The sequence below is a fragment of the Macaca nemestrina genome, chromosome 10 (genome assembly GCF_043159975.1).
Source record: "Macaca nemestrina isolate mMacNem1 chromosome 10, mMacNem.hap1, whole genome shotgun sequence".
Taxonomy (NCBI): domain Eukaryota; kingdom Metazoa; phylum Chordata; class Mammalia; order Primates; family Cercopithecidae; genus Macaca; species Macaca nemestrina.
The window spans coordinates 64,513,978-64,529,809 of NC_092134.1; the positions used below are offsets into that span (position 1 = coordinate 64,513,978).

A 15,832-nucleotide genomic window follows, 5' to 3' on the forward strand; every position below is an offset into this window, starting at 1 on the left:
TATATGTACATAATATCTATGTATATATAGTTATATATACACATAATATATGTATATACACATATAAATAGAAATACATAATATATGTACACATATAGATGTGTGTGTGTGTATATATACACGCATATTTTCTCATGTCTTTCTTTGAACTGACTTTGTTATCCTACTGGTTTCCTCATTAATAAGTTAAAACTTGACTTGTGCTTATTCTATATTTGTGTGAGAATGCTTTTTAACATTTAAAAAATTATACATTTGACATTTTATATGAGTATAATTTGGCCAAATATTTTAAGTCTTAAAAATGTACATGCTTTTTAACCTAGCAATTACATGTCTAAGAATTGATCCTAAGGAGGTAATGTGTGCTCAAAGATTTAGCTCTGAGAATGTTTATAGATGTGCTGTGTATAATAATGAAATACCAGAAACAAATATTCCACATTAGGGCACTGATTAATACCTAAATGTGTGTGTGTGTGTTTGTTTTGGGGTTTGGGCTTTTTTTTTTTTTTTTTTAAGACAGTCTCATTCTGTCACCCAGGATGGAGTGCAGCAGTGCGATCATGGCTCACTGCAACCTCAAACTCCTGGGCTCAAGCAGTCCTCCTGCCCCAGCCTCCTGAGTAGCTGGAACTACAGCGTGTGCCACCATACCCCGCTCCTAAATGTGTTTTAAGAATGGTTGTTTCCAGGTATGTAAAATTTGTAACTTTAAATTTTTTCTTTTATCTTGTTCAGATTTTCTTGTGACACTTTCAAAAGAAAAAAGTTTGAAAGTCACAAAGTCTAGTTACACTGTTCTCATTCTTGTTGACATCTATTGAGGTACTTAGCCCCCGACTATAGTTGTTCCCTCTGTCCCAGTTCCTGCTACTATCTTAGGGAAATTCAGAGTCCTTAAACAGAATTGATCCAATACTCTGGCTTTTTCATTCCTTAATTTCCCATTTCCAGTGATCTTTACCTCCTCTTCACTTTTGTAATTCACTCTAAGACATTTAGATTCTGTTTTCATTCAGAATTAGTCATTGGTCCTCTCTAACACTTTTCTGCTTTTTCCTCCGCTTTGCAGAGGAAATGCCTTCATTTTTTTCTGATTTAAAAAAGCAATGCATGTTTGCTGGAAAAACTTTTCAGAAAATACAGAAAGATTTTTAAACAAATTAAAACATTGCAACTAGTGGATTAGCACTCAGCATGTTGGTAACCTTAGAAACATATTGCTGGGAATAGGTTTTCTTGTTTGTTTTATCTAAATGAGATCTTACTATTCATTTTACTTTTATTATCTGCTTCTTGCCTGAACAATTTATCTTTCCAAGTGAATAAATAGAGATCTACATTGACATTATGAAAAATAATTAATCGTACAGCTATAATATTCTTTAACCCAGGGTGTCTCAACTTCAGCACTATTGACATTTTGGGCTGAATAATTCTTTGTTGTGGGAGGCTGTGTTGTGCATTGAAGGATATTTAATGCCTCCCTGCCCTCTATCAGTACAGTACTAGATGCCAGTAGCTCCCATCCCTAGTTATGACAATCAAAAATGTCTCCAGATATTTCCAAATGTCTGCTGTGGGCAATACTAACTCAAGTTGAGAACCACTGATCTAACCAATCTGCTATTGTTTGACATTTGGATTTTATCTACTTTGTCACAGTTTAAAGCAGCAGCACTGATGAAGCTCCTAACATATACAAACTCAACACATCTTCAATTACTTTTATAGCATACATTTCTAGCAAGGAATGGCACATTTAAAATTTTGATGTCTATTCCCAGACTTCCCTCCAGAAAAATTGTATTAATTTAGAATACCATTGAAACAGCATAAATGTCATTTCCTGAGATCCTGTCTACTTCCAGGTATTGTCAATCTTTTTAATTTTGCTTTGTGATAAGCAAAACAAAATATTACTTTACCTTTTTAACTTATAATTCTTTGATTGCTTACCAGGTTACTACGTTTATTAGCTATTTGCGTTACTGCTTTTATGAACTGTTTATTTGCTTATTCTTGATTTTGTCAGAATTATTAATTTCTTATTCCAGTTTATAATTTTTCTCATAACCTGATTTAAACCTTTCTTCTTATAACCTTTATAAGGCTTCCTGTACAGAAGTCATACATTTTTATATTTTTAAATATTTTTATTATGGTTTTACCTTTAATGGCGCCATGCTTAGAAAGATCATCTCTAGGGCCAGGCCTGGTGGCTCACGCCTGTAATCCCAGCACTTTGGGAGGCCGAGGCAGGCAGATAACTTGAGGCCAGGAGTTCGAGACCATCCTGGCCAACATGGCAAAACCTCATCTCTACTAAACGTACAAAAATTAGCTAGGTGTGGTGGTGGGCACCTGTAATCCCAGCTACTGAGGAGACTGAGGAAGGAGAATTGCTTGAACCCGGGAGGAGGTTGCAGTGAGCTGAAATTGTGCCACTACACTCCAGCCTGGGTGACAGAGCAAGACTCCGTCTCAAAAAAAAAAAAAAAAAAAAAAAAAAAATCACCTCTAAAATCTCTAAACTTCAGTATTTTACTCTATTAGGCGAACCTTTTATTTTGCTGTTATCTTTCATACTCTAACACTAAATCTTTTTTCTCTCTAGACCAGTGCACCTTAAACTTGAATGTACATATACATCATCTGGAAATCCTATTAAAATGTGTGTTCTGATTCAGTAGGTTTGGAGCGCGGTGAGAGATTCTGCATTTCCAACAAGCTCCCAGGTGATGCCAGTGCTGTCCCTGGCTCGCACTCTGAGTGTTACTAGCTCCTAAACCTTCAGCACTCAGTCTTCTGTACCCCCTACCTCCATTCTCTGACTCCTTCCTGAAGTTGCTTCCCTTCCTACCTAGTGTGAACCCCAGTGGCAGCAATTTCAGCTATAGCTCATCTCTGTTTTTCCAGAACAACAATCCTGGCAATCTCCATTCCAGTATTGATGAAGCCACCATTTCTTCCAGTCTCCAGCCACAGCACCTTGCAGGAAAACAGTGTCCATAAGATACGATTTCTAAGGTACATCAGCAAGCCTTCACTTTGCTCCCACTCAGTTCCATTTCCCATTCCTAGAGTAACTTTGCCTAAAGTTAATCTCCTCAAGCTCTAGTCCCCCTCCTCTCAGACCTCTTAGTCAATGAACAACAATGAAAGGAGAACTTCTTTAACCCATCCAGTGGAAATAACATTTAGCATAGTGACTACTGCACAATTAAAAAACAAAAACAAAAAACAACCAAAAAAACCTACTCAAAGACTAAACAATGTCATATTAAGATTTTCCAACTCTTGGGCCAGGCAAAGTGGCTCACTCATGTAATCCCAGCACTTTGGCAGGCTGAGGCAGAAGGATCACTTGAGGCCAGTAGTTCAAGACTAGCCTGGCCAACATGGTGAAACCCGGTCTCTACTAAAAATGAAAAAGTTTGGCAGGTGTGGTGTAAAAATACAAAAGTTAGGCAGGTGTGGCGATGCGCGCCTGTAATCCCAGGTACTTTAGAGGCTGAAACACAAGAATCGCTTGAACCTGGAAGGTGGAGGCTGCAGTGAGCTGAGATTGCACCACTGCACTCAAGTCTGGGCAACAGAGTGAGACTGTATCTCAAAATAAATAAATAAACACATAATAAAGCAACTTCTCTTAAAAAAAAAAAAAAAAAAAAAGATGGCTGGGCGCCATGGCTCAGGCCTCTAATCCCAGCACTTTGGGAGGCTGAGGTGGGCAGATCGCCTGAGGTCGGGAGTTCCAGACCAGCCTGGCCAGCATGATGAAACCCCGTCTCTAGTAAAAATACAAAAATTAGCCAAGAGTGGTGGCAGGTGCCTGTAATCCCAGCTACTCCATAAGCTGAGGCAGGAGAATTGCTTGAACCTGAGAGGCGCAGGTTGCAGTGAGCTGAGATCAGGCTGATGCACTCCAGACTGGGCAACAGATCGAGACTCCATCTCAAAAAATATATATATATAATATATATACTTTTTATATATAAATATATTATATGTATTACATATATAATATATATTTATATATATTTTATATATATTATATATATTTATATATAAAATATATTTTTTCAACTCTTGGAAAATTCCCCTTAAAGAGTTATGAATTAAGCTGGTTATTTAATAAACACTTCACACTGTTCTTACAATGTGCCTGCCAACTTTATTTAGGCAGGTACAATTAAGACTTCCATTTTATAGACCAGAAAATAAGGCACAGAGTCGACACAGTCACTGACTGTCCGTGCAAGAATTGGCGCCCATCCCGTGAGCGCCTCAGCTCTTTAACCACTCTTCTCTGCTGCCGCAGAATCACAGGAAGTCTCAGGGAGGCCTGAGAACTCAATTCTAGGAAAAGTATCTGTATCTGTAAGAACGAAGGAGCAGGGAATCTAACAGTTCTCAGCTCTTGAAGGCACATTAGATTCATTCAAGGTCCTCTTTAAAAATACACTTTCTTGGGCCTCCATGAGAAAAACTCTATTCAATTAGTCGGGGGCTTGCATCCGTATTTTTAGTCTGTAAAAGAGGAATGTTATCTGAAATCAGTGGTTTTCAAACTTTTTGTATCCCCCGGACCTTGACACGGGCCCCAATACCCTGACACGGTTACTGAGAATCCAGGAGAGAGGGAGAGAGAAGTGAGGAGAGGGGGAGAGAGAGACGGGGAGAGAGATAGGGGGAGAGAGAGAGGGGGAGACAGAGGACAGAGACGGAGTGGGGGCGGGGGGAGAGAGAGAGAATGAGAATGATTTTTTTAGAGAGGTAAAAAGGGCTGGCCTTCGCCACAAACCACCTCTCAGGTTTAAGTGAAGCCTTCGTTCTCTCCTGCAGAGACTGTGCCATCCTTCCAGAAATTAGCATTTTAGGACGAGAGACCTGGAATTGGCCTAAGACTCAGGTGCAGGTGGGGGAAGCATCGGATTTACAACAGTGGTCCTGCCTTCTTCCATGTGACTTCCAGTTTTAAATTCAATTCTAATTTACTCAAATCCCACCCACTATGTAAATTTGTAGGAAAATATCCTGCACTCTGCACTTCGTGGGATTTAAAACTTCCACACAGGCGCGCGTTCTTTCTTGAAGCCCCGCGATTGCTGAGCCTCGCTGGGCAGCTTGGCACCGCTGGGAGCTTGGCTCGCCCTGCCAGGGCCGACGCAGCCCATCCCGCAGGAGCCCGCGCGGGGCTCAGGGCACCCAGGACTCCGGACGCGTCCCGGCTCCAGGTGGGCCCCGGCACCGCCAACCGCAGGAAACCGGCCGAGTCCTAAACTTCTTCCAAGTAGCTGCAGCCAGCGACAGAGAGTGTCCCTCAGTGGAGCGTCCTGTGGCTGCCCAGGCCACAGCCACGGCCGAGGCGATGACACACTTCTAACCTGGGGCGCCAGCAAAGGCTGTCCGCGAGCGGCGACTCCATGTCCCGCAGCCCTCCGCCCCGTTCCGCCGCCCGCCCCCCGGTACCGGCAGCAGCGCCACCAAAGGGCACACAGCGCGGACGCCGGCTCTGCTAGGTGCGAAGGCGGCTGAGGCCCCGCCCGGGAGGCACCCGCGCGGCTCCGGAGTGGGCCGGAGGGACGAACGGGGGCGGGGCCCAGGCGCGCCCGCCCCCTGACCTGGCTATAACACCCGGCCCCGCCGGGCAGCCGCGGGCGGGTAGAGGTGCGCGCCTGGGACTTGGTGAGGCTGGGGGCTCGCGGGGCCGGGCGCAGCTGCGGCAGCTGCTGGGCGGCGGAGGCGCCGGGAGGAGGAGGAGCGGGGGACGCCGGCGGCTGGGTTGAGGGCACCGAGGCTGCCCGTGCTCCCGTTCCCGGTTGCACGGCTCACTCCCGAAGGTGTTGCTTCCAGCTTTTGCCTCCTTAAAAGGCAGGAAGCGTCAGTGTCGGGAGACCCTGAGACCTGAGTACCGAGCCGTAGCCGGTGATGCCCCCGCCTGCCCTCATGTGTTCTCAGGTTCTTATTTTTGTTCATCTCTAGAACATGAACTTCCCGTACCTCTGGCTAGACCTGTTGCTGCCTTTGGTAGCTGCGCTGGATTTCAACTACCACCACCAGGAAGGGATGGAAGCGTTTTTGAAGACTGTTGCCCAAAACTACAGTTCTATCACTCACTTACACAGTATTGGGAAATCTGTGAAAGGTAGGGTCCGTCTCTGCACACTTTCCCAGACCCTTAGTACTCCCTTTCAGTATTCATTAAGTATGCCCCAGCTTCCTGTCTGCTCTTCCATGCACCTACTCTGAGTGGCACAGAACGGGTCAACCGGTACCACGCGTGTTGGTTGATTTCTGCTTTTGTTGGGAGGAATAGTAGGAAGAACTGAATTTTACTGGACTTGTCCGTTGTAATTCAGTGTCACTGAGTCCTTTGCATTATTGGAGTTCTGTCTTTTTGGATCTTGCAGACATTGGTTATTTGGGATGTGTGTTTTAGTTCCTTTTCAAGATAAACTCCCAAGTAAATCCATTTATCCGTTTCAATTCCCCTTTGTGTGGGCTTCTTTAAATATGACTTGGACTGTTAATATCATTTCTTCAAGTCTCTTTTAAACTGAAATAATGCAGTTTTGTTGGTAAGATTTCTATGTCATGTGTAATTAGTCTTTTATTTAAAGTTATGCAAAACTATCATTTCTGCAAGGTTCTTTTAATCTAAGTAGTACAATTCTGTTGGTTAGATTTGTGTCATGTATAATTAACCCTATGGCTTAAAGTTATGCAAAAAAGTGGTTCTATGATTAAAGGCTGTTTTCAAAATGTATCCATTTAAAGAAGACAATGCTAGATAATGAATATACATTAGTAGTGATTGAAACTCTTCCCAGCATTTTCATATTTATCATTAATAATTTATTGTTCTAAGTTAGAAACTACATAAAGTTATTTTCATTTTTATAGACAGCAAGTTTGAATCAAAGAAATTAAATAATTTGTTCAAGGTCTCCCAGATGGTGAATTTTATAGTCAGCACAGGCATCCATTCGGACAAGGCAAATAATTTGATCAGATATCGTTATTTCTTTTTTATTTCTTTTCTTTTCTTTTCTTTTCTTTTTTTTTTTTTTTTTTTTTGAGACGGAATCTCACTCTGTTGCCCAGGCTGGAGTGCAGTGGTATGATCTCAGCTCACTGCAACCTCCACCTCCTGGGTTCAAGCAATTCTCCTGCCTCAGTCTCCCGAGTAGCTGGGATTACAGGAATGCGCCACCACGCCTGGCTAATTTTTTTGAATTTTTAGTAGAGACGGAGTTTCACCATATTGGCCAGGCTGGTCTCGAACTCCTGACCTTGTGATCCTCCTGCCTCGGCCTCCCAAAGTGCTGGAATTACAGGTGTGAGCCACAGTGCCCAGCCGAGATATCGTTATTACTTAATCATCTTTTATTATCCTGATGTTCCCAAAGAGGTTACCAGAAAACTTAGTCCTTAAATCAAAAGTTTCAAAAAATGTATGTAATTTGGATCTCAGCTTTTTGTAAGGTGTGTTCAAACTCTACCTGGATTTTAGCTCTGAGCTTTTGAGTCAATTGAGAGTCTCATAATTACCATATTCTTAATCATTTTTCAAAAAAAAATCAAGGCTATGGCTTCTATATTAAATAAAAAGTATTATATAAATGTATTTATGTACAATGCAAAGTCAACATCCTGGACTGTGTGTAATAGTAACTTTGTTTTTAAACAGCATTGCCAAAGAGTTGGTGCCAGATTACTCTGTATTACTCTATAATCCAAAATTATAGAGGTTGGGTGTGTGAGAAATCATATCTTGAATCAGCATACATATTCAGCCTTCTGAAATCATTTTCCCCTAGGGCTAGAGTAGAGCAATTTAAAAAGATCTAGGAATACTAATTTTATTAATTAAAATATATATAGAACACAACCAGCTTGAGTTATTGTTCAGTCATCATTTCAACCACAAGACGATGAGGATGTTGTTAATTTTAAGTACTAAGTGATTTGGTAAGGTTTTGTATTTTCAAACACAATGTGCTTGTGACAGCTGGGGGCTCTCTTTCCTAATATGAATCAGCAATTGTGATCTATCCTGCATGATGTCAAACCACAATCACAGTGAAAGTCAGCAGGCTTAATTTTTTTTTTTTTTTTTTTTTTACCTTGTATGCACTCTTGCGGTTAAAGGCTTGAGGAGTTATCATGTAAAAATGAAATCTGGCACTACTGTTTAAATATTTGTGTTGAATATGTTGTTCTGAATAATAACTCAGATTAAGAAAAATCCCAAATCTGCCATTTGGCTCCAAGTGGTAGATTAAACTGTATGCCAGTAACTGGGAGTCAGTTGCCGAAGTGTCACTGCACTTTAGTGTGACAGTTGAGAGATGGTGCTCCTTTGTTGGTGCTCTTTTTCACTAGATATTTTCCCTAACCATTCTGCCTTCTGGCGTAAGATAAGTTTGCTTAGAAAACAAAATTTATGACCAGGCCCAGTGACTCATACCTGTAATTCCAGCACTTTTGGAGGCCTATGCGGGAGGATCACCTGAGGTCAGGAATTTGAGGCCAGCCTGGCCAACATGGTGAAACATTGTCTCTACTAAAAATACAAAAAATTAGCTAGGCGTGGTGGTGTGCACCTGTGGTTCCTGCTACTAGGGAGGCTGAGGCAGGAGAATAGCATGAACCCAGGAGGCAGAGGTTGCAGTGAGCCAAGATCATGCCACTGCACTCCAGCCTGGGCGACAAGAGTGAAACTCCATCTCAAAATAAAAGAAAATAACACAGAATTTATTATACATGTGTTATTTATTTATTTATATCACATGTATTAACACGGGCAGTCTTACCCAGAAAGGAAAGTAATATTCCTACATAACCAAATACATGTTTAGTTTTTGTAAAAACTTAAATATATGTGATATGCCTATGTAAATATATGCATATCACATATTTTCTTTGTTGTAATTGTGGATTATATTCTGCTTGTTTTTTCATTTCACGTTATTTCCTTATATATTTCCATGAATTGACAAAGTCTGCAGATGTGAATTCGTTGCTGTACAGTATTCTATCCTCTTGATTATGTGAATTTTCTTAGTCATTCACCTCTGAGCATCTGTAGAGTTTTTGGTTAACTCTGTTATAAACAGGGATGCTATAAAACCATTGATACCTATCATGATAATTACCTTCTATTATTATTGGTGATTTTTACAAACTTTTTTATTTTGAAACTTTTAAAACCCACACAAAAGTTAAGCACACAGATACCCAGCTTCAGCCATAGTAGACCATATTTCAATTGAGTCTTTTGAAGGAAGTCCCACTGCCTCGCGACATAGTAAAGAAAGTCTTAGGTGAAACAAGAGATGCAAAAAAGTACTGATGACTTAGTTCAGAAAAATCAGAAAAGGTACAGTGTTCATCAGTTTGTTCATTCAATCCTCCATTCAATTAAGGAAGCACCTCCCATTTTTTGCCCCTAACCCCTTTGTCTAGAAGGATGTCTGGCACATAATCAATAATCTATATCTATTTATTTAATGGATCGAATATTTGCTGAGCAAAAGCCATGGGAGGCAAACAAAGATGTGCGTCATTCATTCCCTGCCATTAGGTAGCCCATTTTCAAATACAAACATATTTACTGTGCATTTCTTAGAGTAGTCTCTCCACATACACCCCAAAATTAGGAACATTTTATTATTTTTTTAAAAAATGAACCCTTGTGTTGAGAGTTGACTTTCAATAGATAGCAACGAAAGAGCTGCTCTGCTACATACAAAACCCGAAAGGGCCATTGTAAATGAGATTTCCTACTATCTATTTTAAGAATCTTGTCTTGGCTGGGTGTGGTGGTTCACGTCTATAATCCCAGCACTTCAGGAGACCAGCCTGGGCAACATGAGAGACTCCATTTAAAAAAAAAATTTAATTAACCAGGCATAATGGTGCATGCCTGTGGTCCCAGCTACTTGGGAAACTGATGCAGGAGAATCACTTGAGCCTGGGAGTTCAAGGCTGCAGTGGGTCATGATCGTGTCACTGTACTCCAGCCTGGGCTACAGAGCAAGACCCTGTCTCAAAAAAAAAAAAAGAATCTTGTCTTGCCTCTTGCTAAGTCTAATCATCATTGTATCTGAATATGGTAGGTGGGATAATAACACCTTCCTTACTAGTAATAATATTATTAGAGATTTTTTAAAGCCAGTCAAATTTAGTAGTCTCTGTTATCAAGTACTTTCCATGTCGTAGATAGTTTAATACATTATTTCAATCTCAGCAACTCAAAGTAGGCGTTATCCTCATTTATAAAACAGGTAAAATGAGGCACAGAGAGGTTAATTAACTTGCTGAAGATCACATAGCTAAGTGTTAGAAGATTCAAACTCAGATCTGCCTGTTTCCCAAGCACCTCTCTGTTCTCTTTTAAAAAGCAGCTTGACACAGATGGGGATGATTCCATGGAAGTTGAGGTCATTAGTACAGGGTTTTAGGATCATGATTTGGGCACATTTGACCTGAAGGTATAGCTTCTACCAAGGATCTAGAGCTGTTCAATTCTGTAGCCATTAGCCACTAAGCAATTGAGGAGTTGAAATATGACTAGACCAAACTGAGATGTGCTAGAAAGTGGCTTTGAAGACTTAATACAAAAAAGGAAAATATTTCACTAATAATATTTTATATTGATTACATGTTGAAATAATACTATTTTAGATATGTTATATAAGAAATATTTTTTAAAATTAATTTCAAGGCCAAGAGCAGTGGCTCACACCTGTAATCCCAGCACTTTGGGAGGCTGAGGCAGGTGGATCGTCCGAGCTCAGGAGTTTGAGACCAGCCGGGGCAACATGGCAAAACCCCATCTCAACCAAAAATACAAAAAATTAGCTGGGCATGTTGGCATATGCCTGTCATCCTAGCTACTTGGGAGGCTGAGATGGGAGGACTGCTTGAGCTTGGGAGGTGGAGGTTGCAGTGAGCCAAGATTGTGATTGTGCCACTGCACTCTAACCTGGGTGACAGAATGAGACCCCCATCTCAAAAATAAATAAATATATAAATAAAATTTAATTTCACCTGTTTCTTTTTACATTATTAATGTCACTAGTAGAAGATTAAAATTATATATATGACTTGCATTATATTTTGATCGGACTGTGCTGCTATAGAGTACAATTTGTTATTATTAATTTTTTCCTGAGTACAAAAGGATTTCTAGTTCATTTAGAAAATTTGGACCATACAACAAAGCACCAAAAAGAAAATGAAAATCTCACCGTCCAAAGGAAACATTTAGTAGACTGGAATCATGCTACACAGTTTTGAGCCTTTTTACCCCCCTGAGTCAAATATCTTATTTTGTTCATCCATGCAAACATGTTATGTCTAAAACTTGATTTTAAATTTCTGTTTTGTGTCCTATCAATAGATATATTATTGTTTATTTAACTTATGCCCACTGGTGAATATTTAGTTCGTTTCTAAACTTTCCCTGTTATAATCAATGCTATAGTGAACATCCTTGTGGCTAAGACAGCAAAAATCTGAGCACAGTTTTTGGAACCACCCTGCCCAAGTTCAAATTCTGGATTCTCAGTTTTGTAGCTACGTGATCATGGATCTTTAGAACAATTCCTGGCACATAGTAAGTGCTATGTAAAAGCTGCTATTATTATCATAGATACATACCCAAAAAGGAAATTACTAAGTCTAAAGCAGTTTTAAGTATTTGATATACATACCAAATTGCCTTCCAAAAAATTGTGTTGATTTATAATCTCTTGGGAAATGCATATTAAGAAAAATAAAACAACTCTTCTAAAACTTACACTAGTCATAAATCAATACTATCATTAGAGCTTTGAAAGATGACTGTAGTATGTATTTCTCATTGATATATTTTAAGTATGAGGGAGAATTTATTTCTCTTGCATCTTTCCCTAAGAACTCTCACCTTCCCATAATCAACAGACATTTACTGAATTCCTCTACTAGGATTCCTATACCTTTTCAGATGTTCAGAAATCTTCCTAACATTAGTCAAGATTCTTGCTCCTAAAAGGAAAGTACTGTGTTCACATACACAGATCTCTCATGATCACTTGCCCTGACTGGATAGATTTTAGCTGGTGATTTACCCTCAGAAAAGAGCATTGTATGTAAAATTTTGGCACAACACTTGGTCATCCGTCACACTCTGCTCATTTCCCAAATATGCTCGTAAAACCAGTTTGCTTGAGATCCTGCATAAAATGCCTATTGTGATGCAAATGCTGACATATTGAGGATGAATATCAAGAAAACCACTAAAATCTAGGAACTTCAGCTATAATATACATGTTTGTGATTTAAAGTTATATGGGTTTAGTAAGCCTTTCCCCTTTAACATAATATGCAGAGTCCCTTTCCGAGACATTTATCAGCTATCAGCCTTATTCTTATTCTTGAAACATTCAGGGTTTCTTAAAGACACTGCCTTCTTTTTTTTTTTTTTTTTTTGGTATGGAGTCTCGCTCTGTCACCCAGGCTGGAGTGCAGTATCACAATGTCGGCTCACTCTGCCTCCCATGTTCAAGCAATGCTCCTGCCTCAACCTCCTGAGTAGCTAGGATTACAGGCGCCCACCACCGCGCCTGGCTAATTTTCATATTTTTAGTAGAGACAGGGTTTTACCATGTTGGCCAGGCTAGTCTTGAACTCCTGACCTCGTAATCCGCCCGTCTCAGCCTCCCAAAGTGCTGGGATTACAGGTGTGAGCCACTGCACCCCTCCTATCACTTATCTTTTCATGCTTACATTCTTCATGTAAGCATGAAAATTTTAGTTGTGTTTTTTTTTTCAGTAGAGGCAGGGATCTCACTATGTTGCCCAGGCTGGCCTCGAACTCCTAAGCTCAAGCGATCCTCCTGCCTCAGCGTCCCATAGTGCTGGGATTGCAGGAATGAACCACTGTGCCCTCCGCCCACAATTTTCTAATGTCCTCCACAGGTGTAAGATGAGCTTACAATTATCTGAGGCTAAAACCAAGCTTTTTTTTTTTTTTTTTTTTTTTTTTTTTTTGAGATGGAGTCTCGCTCTGTTGCCCAGGCTGGAGTGCAGTGGCCGGATCTCAGCTCACTGCAAGCTCCACCTCCCGGGTTCACACCATTCTCCTGCCTCAGCCTCCCAAGTAGCTGGGACTACAGACGCCCGCCACCTCGCCCGGCTAGTTTTTTTTTTTTTTGTATTTTTTAGTAGAGATGGGGTTTCACCATGTTAACCAGGATGGTCTCGATCTCCTGACCTTGTGATCCACCCGTCTCGGCCTCCCAAAGTGCTGGGATTACAGGCTTGAGCCACCGTGCCCGGCCTTACCAAGCTCTTTTTTATAGACAAATACAAAATATTTCCCCCCATAGTTTTAATATATACTGAACTTTTCAGGGATGCCACTATATGTAAATTGAGGGGAAATTATATTTTGTTTTGCTCTCAACATGACTGAGAGATATTTCATATTCAGAAGATCCTGACAACAGTGACAAAAGAGCCAAATCAGTCTGCATTTGTAATCGATGTGTTCACGGTGCCGCTCAAGTATAGATACAAGCATGTGACTTCTTCATTTGTCTTCCAGTGGAGTGCCCAAGTGTTTGCATATGGATACCATATTTTATGTAAATTGCTTTTTTATTTCTGCTTTATATAATTTGAACACTATATTGATCTTTTGAAATTGTGTATGTAAATGTGTTAGAATTGGATGCCAGCATAATAAAATAGAAGTTGCAAAATATTGGATATGAAAACAAGAGGCATCATCTGATAGGGTTAAGAACTATTGGTGTAAAAGCACAAAGAGAGCTGATAAGGACCCACTTCAAGTTCATGTAGCCAGCATCCAAAAGATGCTTAGTTTCTGTTCTTAATCCCTGAACGTGTGTGTCTGATAGTAACACTGTGGTGACAGCAGTATCTAGAGTTGAGATGTGGTAACTGCCATTAGCCCTGATTCCTCCTTTCAGTTTGTGTGTTTAGAACACCCCTTTCTCTAAGAGTGCAAAGAAAGTAAGATGTTAAAAAAAAAAAAAAAACCTTAACGTGAAATTACCCCCCAAAAAACAAAAAACAGAAAACCACACACACATACACACACACACACACACATTATATCAAATACCAACATGCATTTGGGTTAAGGGAAGGAGACTAAGTCAAATTTAGTCAAATCTTTCTGCTTGGAGCTAGGCCTGGTCCTGTAGTCCCAGCTACCTGGGAGGCTTACACAGGAGGATCAGCTGAACCCAGGAGTTTGAGGCTGTACTGCACTATGATCGCACCTGTGAACAACCACTGCGCTTCAGCCTGGGCAACACAGCGAGAGTCTATCTCTTTAAAAGAAGCAAACAAACAAGCAAACAAACAAAAAACACTTCTATCTAGTGATGTCAAGCAGTTGACATTCTTCCTAGAAATTAAATGTAATACTGTGTAGTAGTTTGTGAAAAGGTTAGTAAGTCCTAATTTGAATTTGTGTTAAAATAAAACAGACACAAAATGCACATTAAAAATGTTTCTCATCTCTGTCCTCTGAGGACTGCTGCATGTCACAGGTTTTAAAAACACACATTTTCTATCTGTGACCTTTCACATACATACCTTTGTCAAGCTCAACTGGAGGGCTTAATCTCCACTGCATCAAAAAAAAAAAAAAAAAAAAAAAAAAAAAAAAAGCTGCCAACTTCAAACAAATTGCCTTGGAGGTGGCTTCACAGAGTTATCATGCACTTACCCGGAGTTGAAGATAACTACCTTGACAGTGGGGATACAAAGGCAGTAATGATAGTGCTTACTACCCCAGTCTTTAGCCTATCATGGAATTCAGGAGAAGCCAATTAAGTAATCCTTCTGTTTGTTTAAAGAACTTTCCATTAGTTGCTTCTCCCATTTTTAAATTATTCTGATGTGAATGTGTGAAAACTAGAACCCCACTTAAAAATCACAACTAAAGTAACAAGTATTGACAGTTATTCAAACACATAACTGAGCCTCCTTTCCCACATAATGCACACGCACATATACAAATACAGGCAGGTGAAATTTAGCATAACATCATGTTTTTAGAGCAGGAATAAATGTTAGAGACCATTTCATCATTTATTAGGTTAATTGAAACAGTTCGAAATGTTGCTTCCTCCAGAAACCTTTTTCTATTCCCCTGGGCAGAGTCAGAATCTCCTTGCACACCTCTTCTCCTCTTGCACATCTTCCAGTAACTCTATGTGCATATACAGGCCAAGGACCAGGCTTTGTTCAGCTTTGTATCCTAGGCACTAAGATGTGATTATTACATGTAACAGATACTCTCAGGGACAAAGATGTAGAGTTATTATATGCTTATTAAATGAAACATATGAATGCAAATATATTGTATGTAGTATATTAAATAATACGTAAGTATATAGGATGTACATTTTTAGATATACTTTTATATTGTTACATATATTGTATGTAAGTTTTATATACTTTTATATAGTTACCTATATTGTATGTAAGTACTACAGTCCCTCAAGAAAATGACATTGTTTTCTTACAAACTTTTTGTTAAAATTAGTTTTATATTAGTAGTAAATAATATGATAGCTTAGAGAGGTAGAATTGGGGAACCCCAATTATGCCCCAGTTCAAGATAAGTCTCTGGCATGTAGGGAAAAGCCTCAGAGAAGTCAGGGACTTTCAGGCAGTGAAGGACACAACTAAATTATTCACTGGCTAGCCTAAAATGGGTCTACCCCCCCTCCCTTGCCTTCAGCCCCCCAAAACACTAACCAAACATGTAATAAGAAAAGAGTAATTATAGGAGGTT

General features: G+C 40.0%; 1 protein-coding gene across 4 annotated transcripts in view; it reads left to right on the top strand.

Moving 5' to 3' along the window:
- Positions 1-5,506: 5,506 nt before the first annotated feature.
- The window catches only part of LOC105473402 (carboxypeptidase M), a 78,820-nt gene continuing 68,494 nt past the window's right edge, over positions 5,507-15,832 (top strand). For 2 of the 4 annotated variants that reach the window (XM_011727207.2, XM_071071462.1), the window contains exons 1-2: positions 5,630-5,694; positions 5,992-6,154. In XM_011727207.2, the coding sequence (XP_011725509.1) occupies positions 5,995-6,154 (160 nt within the window). In that variant the 5' untranslated portion in view covers positions 5,630-5,694; positions 5,992-5,994. Of the gene's footprint in view, positions 5,529-5,629; positions 5,695-5,991; positions 6,155-15,832 lie in introns of those variants that run through there. The other 2 variants (XM_011727208.3, XM_071071461.1) reach the window with 2 other exon arrangements.